The following is a 22,181-nucleotide window of genomic DNA, read 5'->3' on the forward strand; positions in this document are numbered from 1 at the left end:
TAATGAACACTTTTTTCAAGAAAAGGGTGAACAGAAAGTGGACATGGAAGAGTCCAAATGGATTAACAACTAATGAAATCGACTTCATCCTCACTAACAGAAGATATATCGTGAATGATGTTACCGTCCTGAATAAGGTAAATGTTGGAAGTGATCACAGAATGGTAAGATGTACACTTGATATAGATATAGGAAAGGAAAGGAAAAAAAACTAACTCGAGTGTAAATAATACAAAGGCCTTTGAGATAACAGAGGATGGGAAAAAGCAGTAGCTACTGGAACTTAAGAACAAGTTTGAGCTTCTGCAGACTGCTCAGGACCAAGATATCGACGAGGAATATTACAACTTTCTGAAAGTCATAAAGCCCAAGAAACCTATAGGAAAAAAGAAATCCAAGGAAGAAAAAAATTAGTCAAGAAACACTTGTTATGATGAACAGAAGGCGACAAATGAAGAGCAAGATAAACACTGACAAGGAGAAAATTGAGTATACCGAGTTATGCAAGGCCTTAGAAAGAGACTCAGAGAGGACATAAGAAGATTTCACACAAGAAAAGTAGAACAAGCATTAAGGGAAAACAAAGGACTTAAATCAACAGCCATAAGCAGTAATACAGAAAGACAAATGATACTGAAACTGAAGAATAGCGATGGTGTACTTATAAATAGCAGAGAAGGCATAATTCAAATAGCAGAAGACTACTATAGAGAATTATACAAGGAGCGAGGAAATTATGCCAGCAGTGGGGAAGATGGATCGCAAATCAGCAACACATACGACATAACCGATATTCTTCCTGATGAGGTAGAACATGCGTTGAAGAAAATGAAGAATCAGAAAGCCCCGGGGGAAGATGAAGCTATTGTAGAGTTGTTAAAATTGGGAGGAAGAGACATAACACAAAAACTGGCAAGGCTCTTCACAAAATGCATTAGAAAATGTGTGACGCCTAAGCAGTGGAATAATGCAATCATAGTTTTGCTGCATAAGAAAGGAGATAAATCAGAAATTGAAAATTTAGACCAATTAGCTTGTTATCCCACATCTACAAGTTGTTCACAAGGGTCATTACTAACAGATTAGAAAGAATACTCCATGAGAATCAACCGAAAGAGCAAGCTGGCTTTAGACAGGATTCTCAACTATGGATCACTTTCACGTAATATCACAGCTAATGGAAAAAGCAAATGAATATAAAACACCATTATACCTGGCATTTGTGGATTATGAAAAGGCATTTTACTCCATACAGCATAAGGCAATGTTTCGGGCACTGGAAAGACCAGGCATAGATACCCCATATATAATGATTTTGAAGAAAATATATGAGAACGCTCCCTCGTTTATTAGACTAGACAAAGACAGTAGGAAATTTAAAATCGAGAAAGGAGTTCGACAATGAGACACAATATCTCCGAAGCTGTTTACTGCTGCCCTTGAGAAAGCTTTCAGAAGATTAGACTGGTCGCAGAAAGGAGTCAATGTGAATGGAGAGTACCTAAACCATTTACGATTTGCAGATGACATTTTGGTCATAAGCTACGATCCCAAAGAATTAGAGGAAAATCTTAATCAGTTATGCAGAGTTAGTAAGGATTTTGGACTAAAGATGAATATGTCTAAAACAAAAGTAATGATGAACAGCCATTTCCAGCACCCTCAAAAACATCAACTTACATGGCGAAATCCATCTGGCAAGGACTCAGCAATCCTGGACTACATTTTGATCAATGCCAGATTTCGCTCATCACTCATGGACGTTCGTGCCATGAGGGGACCTGATTGCGGATCTGATCACTACTTCATCCGGGCTAAGGTGCAGCTCAAATTACGGCATGCAAAAAGATCATCTCGGTCAGCCAAGCTGGACTGGAGGCAGCTAATGAATGCTGCCAACAAACAGGCATATCAGATCGCCCTATCCAACCGCTTCGAGATGCTGGCCGTGCCCGAGGATATAAATGAAGAAGAAAAGCAGATCTCTGATGCCATCCTGGAATGTGCCAAGCCCCTATGTCCACCTGCCCGACGTCGAACGCAACCATGGATATCAGACGAGTGCCTCGACCTCGTGGACAAACGGAAACAGGCAAAGTTGGTCGACTTTGAACGGTACCGGCAGCTAAACCGAGAAGTCCGACAAAGAATGACAGCAGAAAGAGAAGCATACTGGAACCAAGTGGCAGACGATCTTGAAGTGGCGGCATCCAAAAACGAGTATCGCACTCTCTACCGCACCCTCAGATGTCTGAGTGGAAAGACCAAATTGACTAGTGACAACATCAAGAATGCTGATGGGACCTTCGTGCGATCACCATCCGAACGCCTGCAACGGTGGAGTGAATTCTTCAAAGCTTTGTATAATCACGACCCACCTCAGGGACCGCCAGCAACAGCACTCTCGATCGACCCCCCCTGAGGTCTCCATGGTCGATGTTGAGCCTACAGTAGAAGAAGTGAAAGCAGCCATACAATCCCTGAAGAATGGCAGGGCACCAGGAGTGGACCAAGTCACCACATAAGCGATCAAAGCCGGGGGAGATGTACTGCTTCGCCGACTACACTCACTCCTCAAAACCATCTGGTGCACTGAACAAATTCCGTTAACATGGAGGAAAGCCATTATCGTACCGATCCACAAGAAAGGTGATAACCGGGACTGCAAGAACTACCGTGGCATCAGCCTCCTTTCCATCATCGGAAAGGTCTTTATGAAGATCATCCAGTCAAGACTGCAAAAACATCGCGAGCAAACCAGTCGAGAAGAACAGGCAGGATTTAGACCTGGAGGATGCTGTGATCAAATCTTTGCCATTCGTCAGCTGATGGAGGAGAGGATCCGGTGTGGACAGCGAACCGTCATTGTTTTCATTGACTTTAAGTCTGCTTTCGACTGTGTCCACCGGCCTGCCTTATGGAAACTACTAGAGGTTGAACATGTACCTCGAAAAGTCATCACACTCCTCCAAACTGCATACAACGGTTTAACCAGCCAGGTGCGCATCCAGAACGATTTATCTGAGGAATTTACCATCCAAACTGGAGTCCGCCAAGGGGATGTAGCCTCCCCGTTGCTTTTCAACATCGTGGTCGACGCCATTATGAGGCAAGCATTCAGAAACAGACAGGGCATACAATATGACAAGGATCACTATGTGACTGACCTGATGTTTGCTGATGATAGTGCTATCCTTGCCGGTAACGACGCTGAAGCCACGGACATCCTCTACGACATTGCCCGCATTGCCCGGCCATACGGTTTGAAGATCAATGCTGGTAAGACAAAGGCCCTGACAACAGATGGGTCGCAAGCCACCATCTATCTCGAAGGCGTCCAGATCGAGCAAGTGCAGGACTTTAAATACCTTGGGTCGCTGGTCCAGGAGAAGAAAGTTGCATCCACCATGGAAATCCACAGCAGAATTGGACAGGCGGCCACTGCGTTCGCCTCGCTCAAATGGTGTCTGTGGAAGAGGACCAACATTTCCACAAAGACTAAAATCCGACTCTTCCGGACTTTGATTCTGCCCATTCTTCTTTACGGATCGGAAACATGGATTTGTCTCAAATTAGATTTGAACAAACTTGAGGTATTCCAAATGCGATGCCTGCGGCAGATCTTGGGCATCTCTCTTCGCGACCGCATCACTAATGATACCATCCGTGCCAGATGCCAACAGCAACCAACCATTGCTGACCAAATCCAGAAGTGAAGGCTCAGATGGTTTGGCCACGTATGTAGAATGGGCACGAACAGAATACCATCCACACTCCTTTGGAGACAACGACCCACCCAATGGAGCATCCAACGGACTGCGCCTAGGAAAACGTGGGCCAAGCAAGTGGAAGATGACTTGAAGAGCCGACGTCTCGACCTTAGCCAGGCCAGGACTGAAGCCATGGATCGTAAGGTATGGAAGAACATCACAGAGCAAGTCCGAAACCCTGCGGCACCTACAGCAGCATACTGGTTGCGTGGCCAACCGCCTCCCCCAGCTGCCAGCTAAGGACCAAAGAAGAAGAAGAATGATGAACAAGTATGAGATATGAGACACAGAAAGGGACATAATGATTGAAGGAGCAGTAGTTGAAAAGGTGGAGTCATATACTTATCTGGGACAACTTATTAGCTGTGTAATAATGATAAATGGCTGGAAGTCCAGAGAAGATTAAATTTTGGATGGATAGCATTCAGGAAATATAGTCACATACTGAAGAGCAATATCCCAGTTTGTCTGAAACGTAAAATAATGAACCAATGTATACTTCCCACCATGACTTATGGAAGTGAAACTTGGGCACTCACCAAAAGAATGGAAGAGAAACTGAGAACTACACAGCGAAGAATGGAACGAATTATATTGGGAATCAAACTGTTAGATTGATTGTTAGAAACTATTAGGCAGCAAACTCAAGTAAAGGACATTCTTATCAAAACTAAAGAACTAAATGGTCTTGGGCAGGACACATAGCTCGAAGACATGATGACAGATGGACTAAGAAAATAACAGAATAGTACCCAAGAGGAGCTAGAAGAAAACCTGGAAGACAACGGTGGAAATGGATAGATGAAATTCATGAGTTAGTGGGTAGTAAATGGATGGCCATTGCACAAAACAGAAGGAACTGGAAAGTTGCTGGAGAGGCCTTCCTCCTACAGTGGATTGAAAATGGATGATGATGATGAAAAAGCACAAATGAAAAATTTTATACGTTCCATTAAGCAGCTGATCTTGCTGTTGAGTAAAATACGTTAAAACTGCACTCAAATCCAATCAGTTTTATAAGGATTCACAAGTGTTGTATATGGCTTGTTCAAATGAAATGTTAAAACATGGAGAAAATGGTTTGGACATAGGCGACCTGTGTGCACATGCTAAAATGCATATATAGGTGCGGGGTTGAGTGCAAAGCAGAATAGGTATAGCGAACTGTGCAGCGTTGATTGCAAAGCGGAGGGGGTGTAACGAACTGTCACGTACACATTATGGAGGTGAACATGATGAATTTATCCAAATAAATGGGCGTGTGCTGTAATTTGACCACAGGGAAAATACTGCCAGGTGAAAGTTTTAGTTGCATGCAAGTTCCTTTCGTGAAGAGGGACGGTGGGATTATGGACTGATGGCCGCGATGGCATCACAGCCATCAATCCATAAGCAGTCCATAATCGGGTCATTAACATTCCAAGATTTACTGAAGGCGATTGACCAGCTGCACTAGTTGTTAACATACCATCCGAAGAATATATGCACAGGCCTATCCTTGAAACATCTTATATACATACCACCGGCAAGAGGGGAGAGTCTTTCCACGCGTGCTCTGAAATTATGAAAGCTCTCCACGGGTGAAAAAAAAACTCTCCTGGTTTGCCAAGAGAGTTTTTTTTTTTTTTCACAATAGCGTTGCTAAACACTGGCGAACCAAGTTTTTGTCGCATAACGTCGCGATAGAGTTAGAACGCTATTGTGAAACACTGGAAATTTGCGGCGAGCTATGCATGCTAAGCGATTAGGCGTATTGAATTTTGATGTTGCGTCACCGCATGCACAGTCCACATGGCCACGCTGAATAAGTTTCGCTGAGTGTGGGTCATACATCAGCCCAGCGTATGGAATCTTACTAATAATAATTTTATATAATAGTTTCCATACGTATGGTAATGTGAAGGCTACAGTATTGAAGTAGTTAAGGGCAGGTGCCTGACTTCAACGCCTGGGATAAATTTACTGATTTGAGGTTTGACGAAATAATTAAGTACGATATTTCTGTAGTATATTTTGAAACGCAAAGTAAAGTATGCACATATGTTTAATTTGAATAATCCTTATGTTATCTAAAATTTATTAGTTTAATACGGAGCGCCAAAACCATGGACAGTGCTGTCCCACTGAGGAAACTGTCAAATGTATAATAGTTATGATACATACCTGTCCTTGTATAGTATTTATCAGTGATTTTGTTGAGCTTTTTAAAAATTTTATTTTCATTTTAATTGAAATATTAAATTTTTATTTACTGGGTAGATTAATAAAGACACTTTACTACGTGAAGTATTTAATTAGTTAACGGTATAATTTAGGGCTAAGCCTCAGGTTACGTAAATAGTTTAACTGATATACAAGTTAGTGCATTTGCATCATTTCTGTACACAGCCAACTACATAAGTAGTTATAAATTGGCATCATTAAGCATATCTCATATTGTGAATACCGTCACAACGAATTGCCATGATATTGCACTACCTCGAATAAGTAACGCTTCACCATAGGAGAAGAATATTGTTACTTATTCTCAGCGGATATCATTCACCCATACGGCACGATTTCGGAGCTCATTGGCTCCTCTTCAGTGGGTGGGCAGGTACCCTGGTGTTGCAATGATGACAACCCAGTTGCGAAGTATAATTCCACAATATAAGAGATGCCTGATGGTGTGGAGTAATTCCGATTACGGTATAGTTTAATTAGTTTATTTAAGCGAGAGAACAATTATCAAAATAGTCCCAAACATTCCCAACAACCTAATAAATTGGCTACGTTTCGGATTTCTGCGTTGAAATCCGTCTTTGGGCCTGGATTCTTGGTTTAGGATAAGTTTATGACTACCATGGTTGTTTGTGTCTATTGTAATAATAATTGTCCTTTCGTTCAAATAATCGAATTAGATACTTCACGTGGTAATTTGTCGTTATTAAACCCACTTAGTAGTAATTTCCACTTAATATCCTTCCCGTTTTAATTAAATTTTCATTTATTAAGATCTGTGCCTGTATTCCTCGCGTTGCATCCAGTAGTTATACAAATATAAATCCACCCATTCTGTGTATTTCCTGTTTAATTTTTTAAGAAATTTATCTCTAAAAATGAGAAATCAGCTTAAATGCCAGTTAACTGCCTATCACAGTGAAGTGAATTTCATCCTTTAAATACATCTTTGCCGCAATACATGTAATTATTACGAAATTTAGCCATAGGTATTGGAGGAATAAAAACCTTTTATTTATTTATTTATTATATTATTTTTTTTAATCGTCAGAATTTATTTAAAACTAATTTCACTTACCAGTAAAAATATCTGATATTTATATCCAATAAAGTTTAGAAATTTATTCCACTTTTAACATGTAAAAATGAACTTTTTTTTTTTTTTTTTTTTTTTTTTGCCAAATTTCGCGGGTTATGAAAATAAAGCTAGTTGTGGAATAATTCTCTTTATGCAGTAAGTATGCAAATAGAATTTTAAAGAATCGGGAGATTTCTAGTCCAATTTAAGTACCGTTGCTTGAACATCTGAGTGCATCTCAGGTATTAAACTTATATCCGATTGAGGAATAGTTAAGATACTAAAAGACTGTTGTCTTTTATTTTAAATGAAATACAATGGTAATGACATCAAAACATATTAAAAACTTACGTGAGTCATTTTATTGATATTACTTCATTTCAAAAGAAGACTCCTTTGACATGGATTAAAATTTATAAATTAAATAAACTAGTAGCATATTTAGCAATCGGATTATTACAGCCAGTCATCACAATGATAAATCTTTTATTTATCAAACTTGTCATTTTTTTTTGTGAATTATGAAACATCTTGATATTGTTCAAAATGATTGGTTCTTTATTATATTAAACTTATGTAAACTTATATGTACATCAACTGCATATACTTTAATTTTAAATTACCTTGGGCGATGTCCTCATTTTTCATATTTAAAAACACAATACACATTAAATTTATTTTGTGAATGTTTCCTTAATTTTAGTTTGCAGAAAGCAGTTGTCTACTCACGTTAAAGGCATTGTTTTTGGATCCTACATCCACAATCAAATTCCCACGATCTTTAACAAAGCCTATATATGTGTATTCACAACTTAGCACTGGCTGTCTACACGCTTGTTCGCAGCTTTTAGTAGCTATAGGTCCTTACACTCCAAAACTTCGACAGAAGATACAAGGTCGGCTGATTGTTGAAAAGTAGCGATAACGCTCTCAGGAACAGCATCTCTGTGGCACGTGCAGAGCAGTTCTTCCTGTCGAAGCGACCCCTATACAGGTATTTGGCTTCAGAATGGGTCGATATGGAAACGATTTTCGACTCTTGTTGACGTTTAGCCACTAAGATCCACACCTGTGTCGCTAGGTGGCGCACTTAAACCATGTCGCCTAGCAACTGCAGGGAGAACGGACGATAAGCGAGAGTTAAGTTTGTTTTGAGAAATAAATTCCAGCAACTTGTGAATACCAAGAAACCTCATCCTCTCAGAAACGCATTAAAAAATTTTAATATGTTCTGAGAGTGTGGGTACATTTGAAACATCCGTTTACAACGACATCACCTCTTAGTATACGTATTACAAATAAATGTTTTCAGATGCTGCTTCAAGTTTTGCGTAATTGCACAGCCGAAAACATTGAACAGATATCCTAGTTAAAATGTTCTCTGGGTTTCTGATGGAATTTAATCGTACTTTTCCGTTTTGGGGAAATTTGGTCATGCGTAATCAAGGGCCTTTCTTTCCTTTATTAATATTAATCGAGTATACCTCGTACGTGCAAAAGATTTCGACTTCTAATTGCGCATGAAGTTAGCTTTAACAATTCAGTGTAGTAAACGGTACTAATCGGCAGAATCATCTGAATGGAGTTTTTCACCGATTCACAAACATAGTTCATAAAAGTAATATAGTTACTTTAACTTATTAGAAAGAACATTAGATTTATTAAACTTTTCTAATTTTTACCCTGCACATTATGGTACGTCTGTCATCTTTGAGTTAAGTCGTTACTGATTGTCAGTAACGAAAATTCAGGCGTTGCAATGATGAGTATTTGCCTTTTCCTTTATTGAGATGACAGCCACCGAAACGGCTGCGTTCTGGAATGGTACTGCATTACAAATAAGTACATTATACTTCCTTTGAGGAAGGGCTGCTTACTAGAAATATAGCAGTAAGGCTACTCGTTGTGGTAGCCTCATAATGTGAAAGAAACCAGGCTAATATTGTTCGGTGCTGCGATTAAGGTGTCCAGCTGTGTTTCTCTCGTCTTCACACTTTACCGACTTGATATGTTTATATATTTAAAATGTTATGTTATTTCGATTAAGTTTTATCCCCGGTTTTGTGCATTCTCTCTTTGACGCCGCTTTTAACAGATTCAGGATACACCTGTATTTATCCAAATTATTTTGGATAAATATTCTGAAACGTGTATATGTAATTGATGATTTTAAACAGAATACGATGTTCGTCTGGTACTTTTTCTTCTTTTCTTTAGAAATGATAAGATTTTGAACTTTGATTAAATGTGAAAAAAGCAATGACAGTTGTCAAATGCTTGAGTTATCTTACTACTTTGGGATACATTCATGGGTTTTGAGCAAGGGCCATAACTAGCTTCCAGGTTTCTAAGGTATATACATAACTGTGGTCATTTATCCGATAAGAAGGTGCACAAAGGCTTGCCTGCTTAAATTATATTCTGTCACACTGTTACGGATACCAGTATCAGTGTTCATAGTATAACTGCATTATGCAAAATGCACTCCGACAGCTCTGATGAGAGAGTTGAGAAGCTTTACCTTTCACAGAGCTGTGTGAAATGCAGCTAGACCTCCATTGCTTGCTGTTACTTCTCATTTCAGATTAATATTACCTCTTACGGTTTTATATGATGCATTTCTACCAGTTTTCTGATCATTTTCCTTATTGCTGCGAGATATGGAATATATATATATATATATATATATATACATCATTATATGATAACAATTTATTCCTCATAGAATATGCCTGTAATAAGTCCAGCTTTGATAGGCACAATTACTTCTGCAAAGCACGCTTCAACAGTCCAACAAACCCATTCAGAAGTCACGTACACTTCATATATTCCACCAGGCCTGAAAAATTCCTGCATATTGGAAATTCGATTGCAATACACTTCGGGAGGAAGAGCAATATGGCAGAAGCATACAAAAATCCATTACAAAATTTGATCAAATTGACTGTAAGCCAAAAATTCAAGATATGTGAGCAGAATCTCAATTAAATACTTCATATAGAATATAAAGATTGTTTTCCTACCTTCCTTTCTGTCCTGGCGTGGAACGGAACAGTTTTTAATTTCGTCTCAATGATAGACTGAGACGAAATTACAAACGAAAGTTCTAATTGGAGCTAACTTTTACCAGCTCTTTGTAACACCACTTGCATGAGTTACTTTGGTATTGCGATGGTTAGAGTTTGGTCCCTTTCATGTTTGAAGATTGAAATTATCGTGTGGTCAATTTCATGTTTTATGGGATGAAAAATCCGAATTTCTGTAGGGAGGGGAAAACTACAAAATCCTGACCTAAAATCTAATCTGAGTCTATTAGAAAAAAAAAAGCCAATGCATTCGGGGACGGGAATCGAAGCTAGACATTTTCCATACAGAGAAAGACACTATTATACTGTCCGCCACGGCATGCAAATCTAAAGGAATGTCACCCAAACACTAGAATTTCTTTCCATACGCCTGTTTATGCTTAAATTGGGCATTCACTGCGATCACCTTTGTTATCAGCGAAAGAAACGTTCTGAAAGTAATTGGATAATTTGCAATTCTGATTTTCTTTTAAATGTAATCAAGAAAATATATGCAGGGCTATGCCGGACTTAAAGAGAATTAAAAGACCATTAGCGCTTTATAGCGGTTAGATGGGTTTTCGCTATTCAGAGAAAAGATTTCGGTTAATCACCTTATTCACTTTAAAAAATGTTCCACAAGTTATGTGGGAAATTTTCAAATTTCACCTTGATATGGCATGGGTTGATGGAATACCAGTGCATCCACTTGTTCGTAATTAAGTACCTTAAATCTTTAATCTTAAATCAACTGCTTAATGAAACAGCGTTTCATTAAGCAGTTGAAACGAAATATAAGTCTGATGATTTATGAATAAATTGTGGGATAAACTTCTGTAGGTGGAATGAATAAATTACTCTGTTTCATTTATTAATTACAGCTCTTATGCAATAAATCGAGTATATCACAGGGTAACGTTTGAAAGTGGTCAAAGCAAATGAAGTAATACGCAAACTTCCAGAAAACAATCATTTAATTTAATTAAAATTTGATCCATCTTTCTATATAGGGTCTTCTTTCAGCTGTCTTTGAGATATCTTTCATCATTTTAAAGAAAAATAAATGGAGGATAAGCAGTCAGTTAAGAGCTGTAGTAATGAGAACATTAGTAACTGAATTAATTGTAAGGGTGAACATACCGAAAAGAAAGTGATCAAAAGACAATAATGAGCATTGCTTTTCAGGGATGTGTGTGTACTTAATTCGTTATTACCGTTGGTTGGTTATTTGGAGCATTAGCAACTAAGGCCATATTTCTCCTGGAATATGCGGTGGTCATTCCCTGACCTTTCTGCATCCTCCGTATTTAGTGGTGACGGGCTCGAACCCCGGTCTAATCAAGAAGCGTGTGCTACGCACTGTTGCTCCTTCCCACCTGGCTACGGAGGCGCCTCGTTATTACTGTAACATTATACTTTAGCATTATAGTTATACTTAGCAGCTCTTTATACATACAGTTGGATAGTGTAGATGTGAAAAATTACAACTTTTTTTTTTTAAATAACTAAACGTTTATTACTGTGAAACTTTTAAACTGAATTGGAAATCCATTTGGATCTAGTTAATCGTTAACTTCTTTTAAGTTATTTGGCCGGTCGTAGAATAGCGGCCGATGGTCACCCCAAATGGTAATTCAGAAAAAAAAAAAAAGAATAAAAATAAATAAATGATATATTTTTTTTCTTTCATTGTAACATTGCTTTTCCACAATATTTAAATCTGATAGCGGCCTGACTAAATGTTTAGTTTATCATCATGACATAGACGGAATGTTCCCTGTTATTATTTTAAATTAATTATCTTATTTATTACAAGTAAACAGTAACAGAAATACGCTAGACTGGAAGCTGTAGCTGGTTCTGCTCGAATACGGAAGAGAATAGCAAAGCGTTACTAAGCCATGCGTGTATCACACTGGTGGGAAAAACTTAAGGACCAACATTATTTCTAAAGGTTACATGTAGGGCGTCGCAGTATCATCTTGTGGATGGCCCTCTCTTCTTTGGTTACATGGCACTTCTTGTTTGGGTTGGCTTTCTTGCTCGCTTCAAGGCGCCATCTTCCTTCCTCTCGTTTCTGTGGGGCGGCGCCCTTTTTCCGTCTAGTCGCTCTAACTCGCAATCTCTTAGGACAAAATCCCCGCCCTCGGTCTCCAGAAGTTATATAACCCCTGTGACTGCAGCAAAGGATTAGCGTTGTGTTAAAGGACCGGGCAATCGCAGTGCGTCGACCCAATCCCCCACATATAACTTAACTTAGTTGGTTCTTACCTGTGCTGGTGTCATTGGATATAGGCAGAAAGGATGAGACTTAGTGAAACACATAACAATATTTATTAACACAAAACAAACTAAATATACAACACTTGCACTCTACTTAGGTGATCAGTTTAAATCGTGGTATTCAGGCATTAGTTACGTTCCATAATGTCAAATGTGTGGATCAGGTAGTAAACTAGTACATGCTGCTCTTCATGGAAATCCTGTATTTAACTTGCAACATTGATCCTTCACAATTCTTATCTTTTTGTAGTGTTCTAGATCGTCCTAGATTAAACGTCCAGAATGCTCATAGGCATTTTTGATACTAATGTTCTGAGACTAAACGCGGGTTGGTGTGGCTTCATTTCATCGCTGGTTATATCTCGGTGCATCCTTCATCATTCTCTGGGACTCAGCGCTTGATCATGCCCGATTGCACTGCACTTTTCTCATGGACATCAGGATGGGAATTTTCGGATGTCTGTGGGAGCATTATAGTCGTTTAACCTACATTGTGTTAACATGTAATTCATTTGTGGTTAGGAAAGAAGCATTGAAAAGGTTATCAGTTTAGTTTCGGTTTTTGATTGCTACATTCGCACGAATAATATAATGGCTTACCGGTTAATTCGCTCGCTCCTGGAATTCAGTTATACGGCCTCCTTCTCTCCAGCATAATCTAGGCAGGGTCCTCTACTGGTTTTCGGGCGATTTGTTCCTGGTGGCCGCTCTGCTTCTTCTCTGCCTTTGTCCCTCGCTGCTCTCGGCTATCTTCCGACTAGATGTTCGTCTACGAAGAGCCAACTCTCATCTGTCCTCTCTCCGTCTCCTCTGTCTTCTGTGTCGCCTCCTTCTGTCTGTCCCGGTTTGGGCCTCAGTCTACCCTTATATCTCGCGCTACGGTGCTACTTTCCCCCTTTAACTTTTTTCTTCGTTGATTACTCAACAAAGAGGAATTCTTCGCTCCCTCCCAATGACAGTGGGGAAAGTCGTAAATATGACAGAGGACTGTTCTTTTAGTTACCTAAGTTTGCATCATAGCCCGGTGTGCGCCTGGTTTCGCTATCAACATAAACCTTCCTTTTTTGCTTATTGTCGTTAGCGCGGGACCCAAGTTCTCGCTGACTCTTTTTCCCCCCGTTACGATCCCCTGTTGAGCGAAAGTAAGCTTGTATTAGTCATAGGCTTTTTGTCTTCTCATTGGTTTGCTCACATCTCCTCCTCCTCAATACTTTTGGTTTGGTTTTCGCTTGCTTAATCATCGCGGGTTCTAATTGAAAACGGTTTTTCGACAATTTAGCCCCAACATCCTAAACATCAGTTTTATTAATCGAATATGGAATTAGGTTTACTCGATCGTCGTGAGCTGAGAATTTATCAGTCTCATATACAACCACAAAATCAAACGAAATAGCCTGTGGCGATTTGCATAACTGTGGCCGTTCAGTAGAAAGCTGGTGCACATGCAAAAATTTGAAAATCTGTTTATGTGAGAGGACTCACATAAACAGATAAAAGCAGCAGTTTTGTGCAAATTACCGAATGGTGAGCACGATTGTTACAGACGTTCGATTGGTTTCATACAGTGCTACAGACAACGAAACAACATCTGAATGACTTTACCCGGGGTCGAATAATTGGGAAGGTCGAAATGCGAGGAATGTGGCTGCAGAGTTCGGTATCGCCCATAGCTTCGTCTCACGTGCGTGGTCGGCATTCAGAACGACAAGTACAGCTGTTCGAAGGACAAGTGGTGGTTGTCCGCGAAAAATAACGTCCAATGATGACCGCTATATACTCCTACAGGGCAGAGGGACCGACACTAGACAGCGGGATCCATTGCAAACCAGCTGCACAGGACGCAGGATATCGCGGTTTACTGTGGCCAGGCGACGCCACAAGCCGCCTCCGTAGCAAGGTGGGAAGGAGCAGCAGTGCGTAGCAGATGCTTCTTGATTAGACCGGGGTTCAAGCCCGTGACAACCAAATACGGAGGATGTGGAAAGGTCAGGGAATGACCACCGCGTAGCCCCGGAGCATTATGGCCTTAGTTGCTGATGTTCCTAAAAACTAAAAACGTTGTTTTTAGTTTGAACAACGTTTGCCCGACGGCCAGCATGCTGTGTCCCTTTAACACCTGCCCGTCGGAGACACTGTTTACAGTGGTGCATCAAACACAAGGACTGGACAGCAGCGCAATGGGGTAAGGTACTCTTTACCGATGAGAAAAGATTGAGTCTCAGCAGCGATTCTGGACGTTAGTTAATCTCGCGAGTGGTTGGCACACGGTATCGCCCCCAAACATCACTGAAAGGGATCGATATGGCAGTCGAGGTGGTCTCATCTGGGGAGGCATTATCTTGGATGGACGTACACAACTCCAGATACTGGAAGGCGGTACTGTAACCGGTGCACGTTACTGTACTGAGGTAATCCTTCCCCATGTGCGTCTGTTTCGAGGTGCCATTGGCCCCGAGTTCCTGTTTATGGATGATAACGCCACACCCCATCGCACTACAGCTGTGTTTTGAAGAGCGGCGAGGACATTGTTCGTGTGAATTAGCCTGCCTGCCTGCCTGTTCCGCCGGTCTACGTCCCATTGAACACATATGGGACGCTCTGAGGAGACGCCTAGCGTCACGTTCACACCCACCAGACAATGTTCAACAGCTGAAGATGGCGCTAACAGAAGAATGGACGATGTTAACGAAAGAACTTATCAACAACATTGTTCTATGGACAGGCGGTGCAAAGTCTGCATCGACATTAGGGGTGGCTATATCGCCTACTGAGAACTACCTCTTCCCTTTGTTCCATCTTTGGCAGTGATGCATCTGTATCATGGCAGCCAGTGCTATGCTGCCATTTTTGAATAAAGTCCCTCAGCACCGTTTCGTTTCCGTTGTTGTGTTGTTTCTTTCATTGTTTCTGTACCTCACGAGGTTCCTTTGGTATGCTTTTCCCATATCCAGGCCACTCCTATGAGAAGCTACAGGTGAAAACCTGACTGGTCCTTAAGTTTTGCACACCAGTGTATTTACTCTATCTATTCCATAACAGTCAGTTTTATAGTGGCACGTCGCTTTTAGCTGTTGACTTACGAATATGCTATGTAGCATTTAATTATTTATAGCGTAGGTTTTTATAAACAGAAATCACTTAAATATAAGAGTGTTTAATTTTATTTTTTCATTGTTATTATGCCAGTGACATAGCTCAGTGGCACTTCACAATGATGCTTACAGCACTTGACTGGTGTAAACCACAGTTTTAAGCCAGTTGCACAATAGGGTTGTGGAACTCATGGAAGGTTTTTCTTTTATATAGAGAGAACTTAGCACATTTCTTAGCCCTCGATTTATTTCGTTTAACTATTATGTTATTCTTTATTTTTTTTCATCATTCACTATCTTTCATGTAATTAAAGCGCTAATGCAAATAAAGTTAAGCATCCGGACCAAAGTCCTGTACTTAGCGTAAGTAATTAAATAACTTCATAAAATCTTTTGATTCTTTCAAAAACATCTCAGATTTTGTTTCTCATACTCAAATCGGTTAGCATCAAGGCCGAATTTACCAAGATGCAGTTGCTTTTGGTTTTGGTTTTTTTTTTTTTTTTAGGAGCATTAGCAACTAAGGCCATATTGCTCCGGGATATGCGGTGGTCATTCCCTGACCTTTCCGCATCCTCCATATTTGGTGGTGACGGGCTCGAACCGATGCAGTTGCGCCAGAACCCCAGGGTCGCTTGGGTTCCAAACGCAATTATTGCTGTTCCAGAGTATCTATCTTATTTTTAGAGTCTCTACAAACATGTAGTAATAGTGGTGGTATGTGATGCAAGAAAGCAAGTGTATGAGCTTATGCAGCATCAGCCAAAAAAAAAAAAAAAAAAAAAAAATCACACCATTTCCTCCAAATGCCTGTCCAGTTCCTCCTTAAATTTATTCAACCTATCAACTTCCACAACGACAGAATGGAAGTTTGTTCCAGCAATTAACCACCCGCTGGCTAAAGGCAAATTTCCACACATCTATTCTACATCTGTCTTTTCTTAATTTCTTTTCTAAAACAAATACGTCTAAATGTTTGTCCAGTTCCTCCTTAAATTTATTTAACCTATCAACTTCCACGACAGATGGAAGTTTGTTCCAGCAATTAACCACCCGCTGGCTAAAGGCAAATTTCCGCACATCTTTTCTACATCTGTCTTTCCTCAGTTTGAATTTATGCCCCCTTAGGTTCGTAATCTGAACAAATGGAAGGATCCCATCAGAATTCAGCGTGCTCAACCCATTCAAGGCCTTATACACCTCAATCAGATCACCGCGCAGGTGCCTAGTCTACAGCCACTGCAATTTGCAGAACTTAAGCCTCTCTTGGTAAGAGGATCCCTTCATTCCCCTCACCAGTCTTGTTGCCCTTCTCTGTACACGCCCCAGCAAATCTACATCCTTCCTAAAATGAGGCCTCCAGACCTGTACGCAGTTCTCAAGGCGTTGCCTGACCATTGCCTTATACAGAGGGACAATCACCTCCTTTTCCCTGCTAGCAAAATTCCTATATATCATTGACAAAACCCCATGACCTGCCCTAGCAGCCTGTCTGCATTGCTCAGAAAACTTCATATCTGACTGCACAATTACTCCCAGGTCTTTTTCATTTTCTACCACCTTAAGTGTAGTACCACACAGTTGGTACTTTTCTCTCTGGTTACTTCTACCCATATGCAGTACTTTGCATTTGTCAATGTTAAACTTCAGTTGCCACTTCTTAGCCCATCTGCCCAAATTGTCTAGATCCTGTTGCAGTAGCACACTGCCATTACTGTCATTAACAACCCTGCCAACCTTCGTATCATCTGCAAACTTCGACACTAAGCCTGATATACCTTCATCGATATCATTGATAAATATACAAAACAACAGTGGACCCAACACCGAACCCTGTGGGACTCCCCTAATAGCATTAGTCCACGAAGAGCAGCACCCGGGTTGCGGGTGCTGCTCTTCGAACCAGGGTTCCAGACTACCCTCTCAGTGGTTGGAATTCAGGTATTTAAATGAAAATACAAGTACTGTACATACAAAAGCAGAAAGCAGTGGTATGTAATACATTAAGATTTCATGTAAACAAACTTTATAAAGAAATCTTATTCTTGGAGACGGGTTGGCTTTTTTCTGTAAAACAAAAATTGACTGTTCGGTGCTATACTACTGCAATGCAGCTGGGTATTTTTAAAGATAAAAATGCATATCATTCTTCTTCGGAGAAACAACACATTTGGCATAGAATTAACCTGGAATTAGGATTCAAGCTGATTTTTTTTTGTTTTTTTTTTTTTTCACTTGAATAACAATTTTGCTCACTAGATACAATTCATATTCATAATGATATCTTTAAATGGTATCTTTCCGATCTCAAATTCACGCATTATACAACTAGCAAACTTAGTTAACTCTCTTTAAAATAATAAAAGTACAATCAAGAACAAATTAAGATATACAGTATATATATATATATATATATATATATATATTAAAGAGGCCGAATATGACGGTTTTTTTCTGTTAAATTCAAGAAACGTTTTGAAATTTATTCTAGGAATTTTTTGTACATTAATAGCGTGATTAGCGTGATTCATTTATTAAGTGGAAACAAAGGAAAAAATTTATTAAAAATCTGAAAATGCCATATCCCCTCAGACTGTGAAGAAATGTGGCCGTATCTGCAAATCAATAGCAGAATAAAATTAATTAAAATTATTTTAATTAATGAATTAAAAAAAAGTGATGTAGAGAATGTTTTTCATGAAATTCATAAAATAACATGAGCACTGCACTCCTCAATCTGTTATATTTAGTACAGATATAATGGAACCACACTGGACCCAGTTCGCATTTGGTCCATGCTTGGCGTAGAAATATTAGTGACATTTCATGCAATAGTCATCCAATTTATCATTTTTTTTTTTTTTTCTGTTTTAAACTGAAAAAATCGTATCTAATTTTTAATGAAATTCTGACTATTTAGAATTTATCAAAAAAATCACACAGAGAAAAACTCCACATTCCTTATTAAGAGGTGACAGACTCTCTCAGCTAAATCGACCGAAGCAGACTACACACCAGTTACCAGCTCCACAAGGAGAAATAATGCATCAGAACACCAGAAGACCAACTAAAGCGGCCGTCAGAGGTTCAGAACTGAACTATAAAAATCCCAACAGCCCAAATCAAAGCTATCTGCAGCAAAACACAGCTGCAGCGAACATACAACAGCATTACATCCAACCAACAACGAACAGTAATGCAACAAATACATCTGGTGGTCATAACATGCAGTTTGAAAGTAGCTCCAAGAAGACAGTTGAACCAAGAGCATGGGGGATGAAAACAGTACCTATCAGCAGTAAAGTTACTTTCAAACAAGGCAAGGAGACCTTCACCCAAGCAGCTCAGAATCGTGATGCAGTTATTGGCTCTAATTCTAACACACTGGATATTAAAAGAGTGCAGCGTAGAGGAAGGAGGGCAAGGCTCTCCAGCATTTTCATAAGTCGACTATGCCCGGAAACAACAGTAGAACAAATTGAAACCCTTCTGAAGCAACTCAACATACCCGGTACTCCCATAAAGGTCCACACCAGGCCTCCATCCTATTCCTCTTTCCGGATTAAGATCAAAAGTCCCAATATAGAAAGATATCTCAACACAGATATCTGACTCGCAGGTCTCTTCGTAATGCCATCGTTTGGTAATCATAATGAACAACCAAATTTTAATGAACAAGTGCATTTTCCAATAATTGAATAAGTACTTCTGGATAAATTTTCTTTAAAATATTTCATGCTTTATGCTTATGTGACTACAGTTTATCTTGAAACAGCTTTCGTTTCAATGAAGACGCAAGTTGCTTAGGAATGAAGATAAATAAAAAATCAAACCGCTTTATTTTGTAGTCGTGATGCTTCCTATTTAGCACTGAATTAATTAAAGCATTGTTTTTATTCATTCGTATTTACACGGGTATTCCATATGGTTTACCTATTTACTGGTAAAATACTGGATATAACAACGCAAAATAAATATTACGTTCAATTTATACACTGCAGCAGCCACCCAAAGTAGATGATTTTGCAACCACAATGAATTGCAATTTTTTTTTTTTTTGTAGCTTCACGTGGAGTGCGAAACACTACCGGCACATTGACCACTAAACTTCTATCGAAAAACAACTTGAAATAAATACAGTGCATGATTATATAAACATAGTATACAATCCTGGAATACACACCCAGCTATGTTGATAGTTGCCGTGATTCATGCGAAACAGCATAGTATTAAGTTGTCTATTCCTTTATTATATTTGGGCATGGGCAAAGTAGAGATAAGACTTGAAACAGGTAAAGTGACTGCCATTTTATTAACATTTGTAGTATATTAAGATAATTATTATATTCGTAGTTATTGTGGATGAGCAGAGTAACAAATAAGGCCAGAAAACATCATTAGAAGAAAAATAGCAGAAATATTACTTTAGCTTCTGTTGTGCGGATTGAATTATATAGAACATGTACCTATATCAGCTAAGGCCATTAAACGTAGTGTACTATCTGTAATTGCGTATATATACAGGGAAGTCGAAGTCTAACGCGGGCTCCGGTGCAAAATGCATGGCGTCTTCCCCTTGTCTTTGTATAATTGTGTTTGTGTGTTCCCACGTGTAGATGTGAAAGTTAAAAAGCAACAAAAAATATATTTTAACATATATTAAATCAATGAGATAAAAAAATTAATAAAATAAATTTATTTTTATTGTTTGTAAATTTTTTGTCGATTATCAAAAATTAATTACTTAAAAAAATTAATATTAAGGCCAGTCCCCTATGAAGAATTATGGGCTTAGGTACTGTGGATCCCTAATCCCAACCCTCTTTGGGCCTGGTATTCTTTGGTCGGTTTTCCATTTTTGAGAAATAAAAATACCGGAAAATCCATTAAAAAAAGAAAAAAAAAAAAAAAGCACACCCTTAAAATTGGCTGACAGGCCAGATTATACACCCAATTTACAGACAGATATGATACAATCAAGCCTCAAGGTCTTAGCTGTCTTACATCTAAAAATAACAGTCTTATTTGGCGGGCGCCTCCGTAGCCAGGTGGGCAGGAGCAGCAGTGCGTAGCACACGCTTCTTGATTAGACCGGGGTTCGAGCCCTTGAGCCACCAAATACGGAGGATGCGGAAAGCTCAGGGAATGACCACCGCATACCCCCGGAGCAATATGGCCTTAGTTGCTAATGCGCCTAAAAACCAAATAACAACTTATTTGGCGAAATGGGAAAGAGGGGAAGGTAACAATTTCCGCTAGGAAAAATTTGCAACCCCCGTCTGAGACCGATTAACTACGAACACGGTGTTCTATACACACTTATTGCAACATCCTCATCAAGTTATCACGACACCAGAACTTTTCAAAATCGGGTCACTAAAGCTGTTCCGCTTCAAGTTTAATAAAAAAAAATAAAACATTCTTTTGATGTTTACGGCCAAACCGAAGTGTTATTTAGTAAATGAAAGTAGATGTGCTGTTGTTCGCTGTTTAGTTAATTTTGCTTTAATAGTCCCTTAAACTGGGTATAAAATTTCAGTAAAAGAAATGGGCACCAAAGAAAGTTAAGACATCAAACATGAATGCAGCATCCAGATTCAGAGGCCTAGTTGTATCCAAAAATTACCTTGGATTCGGAAAGCCAGCAAATTATATACTTTACAAAGAAACATCATGGAGACTGCTGAAAACCTGGCTTGGATAATGTTGAGGTGATTTGAACTTGTAAACCAAAGAACGCAAGACAAAGTCGAAGAAATGCTATAAGGTTTTCCTCAGAAGCTTTTACCCATTTAGTAGCTACAGTGGGCATCTTTGCTAAGAAAGATGAAGACCTCAGGGTTAACGGCGACATAAAAACAAGCGCACGAATGTGGCTAAATACAAAGATAAGAACACTCAAATGGAATAGCCATTTGACTGACACAATCTGACTCACAAGCCAATGATCACCCCTAGGACTTGAGCCTGTGTCACAATAGGAAGCTGTTTTCCGGAGATCTTGATTTGTGGTGGGCGACGTAGGTCAAGCTTTGATTTAAAAAGCATCATTTTTGTTTTGCTGGTACTGATTTGAAGCTTGTTGAGAACTGTCCAGGAGTAGAGATCTGCTAGGACAAAATTTGCTTTGTTTTCAAGGACGGAGCGTGATTTCCCAGAAACAACCATAGTCAGGTCGTCTGCAAACGCCACAATTTTGCATCCTTCAAAGTTTTTTCCTTCAAAATTTTGCATCCTTCAAAGGATGCAAAATTGTGGCGTTTGCAGACGACCTGACTATGGTTGTTTCTGGGAAATCACGCTCCGACCTTGAAAACAAAGCAAATCTTGTCCTACCAGATCTCTACTCCTGGACAGTTCTCAACAAGCTTCAAATCAGTACCAGCAAAACAAAAATGATGCTTTTTAAATCAAAGCTTGACCTACGTCGCCCACCACAAATCAAGATCTCCGGAAAACAGCTTCCTATTGTGACACAGGCTAAAGTCCTAGGGGTGATCATTGACCATAAGCTGAGCTTCCTTCCACATCTACAATACCTAGGGGTCAAAACGAAAAGATTTTCAGCTGCAATCATGAGGATCTCCAAGAGCAACTGGGGACTCTCCAATAAAACACTCTCTCTGTATTATAAAGCTGTTTTCATCCCCATTGTGCCCTACGCAGCAGGAGC

General features: G+C 39.4%; 1 protein-coding gene across 1 annotated transcript in view; it reads right to left on the bottom strand.

Annotated features, from left to right (window-relative positions):
- LOC150089424 (phosrestin-2-like) overlaps positions 1 to 7,924 on the bottom strand; it is a 242,447-nt gene extending 234,523 nt beyond the window's left edge. Inside the window, exon 1 of the mRNA XM_090368579.1 lies at positions 7,798 to 7,924. Within this exon, the coding sequence (XP_090224705.1) occupies positions 7,798 to 7,808 (11 nt within the window). The 5' untranslated portion in view covers positions 7,809 to 7,924. The remainder of the gene's footprint in view (positions 1 to 7,797) is intronic.
- Between the last annotated feature and the right edge of the window lie 14,257 nt (positions 7,925 to 22,181).

This window comes from Mastigoproctus giganteus, chromosome 2, assembly GCF_048544385.1.
Source record: "Mastigoproctus giganteus isolate SK-2022 chromosome 2, ASM4854438v1, whole genome shotgun sequence".
NCBI lineage: Eukaryota > Metazoa > Arthropoda > Arachnida > Uropygi > Thelyphonidae > Mastigoproctus > Mastigoproctus giganteus.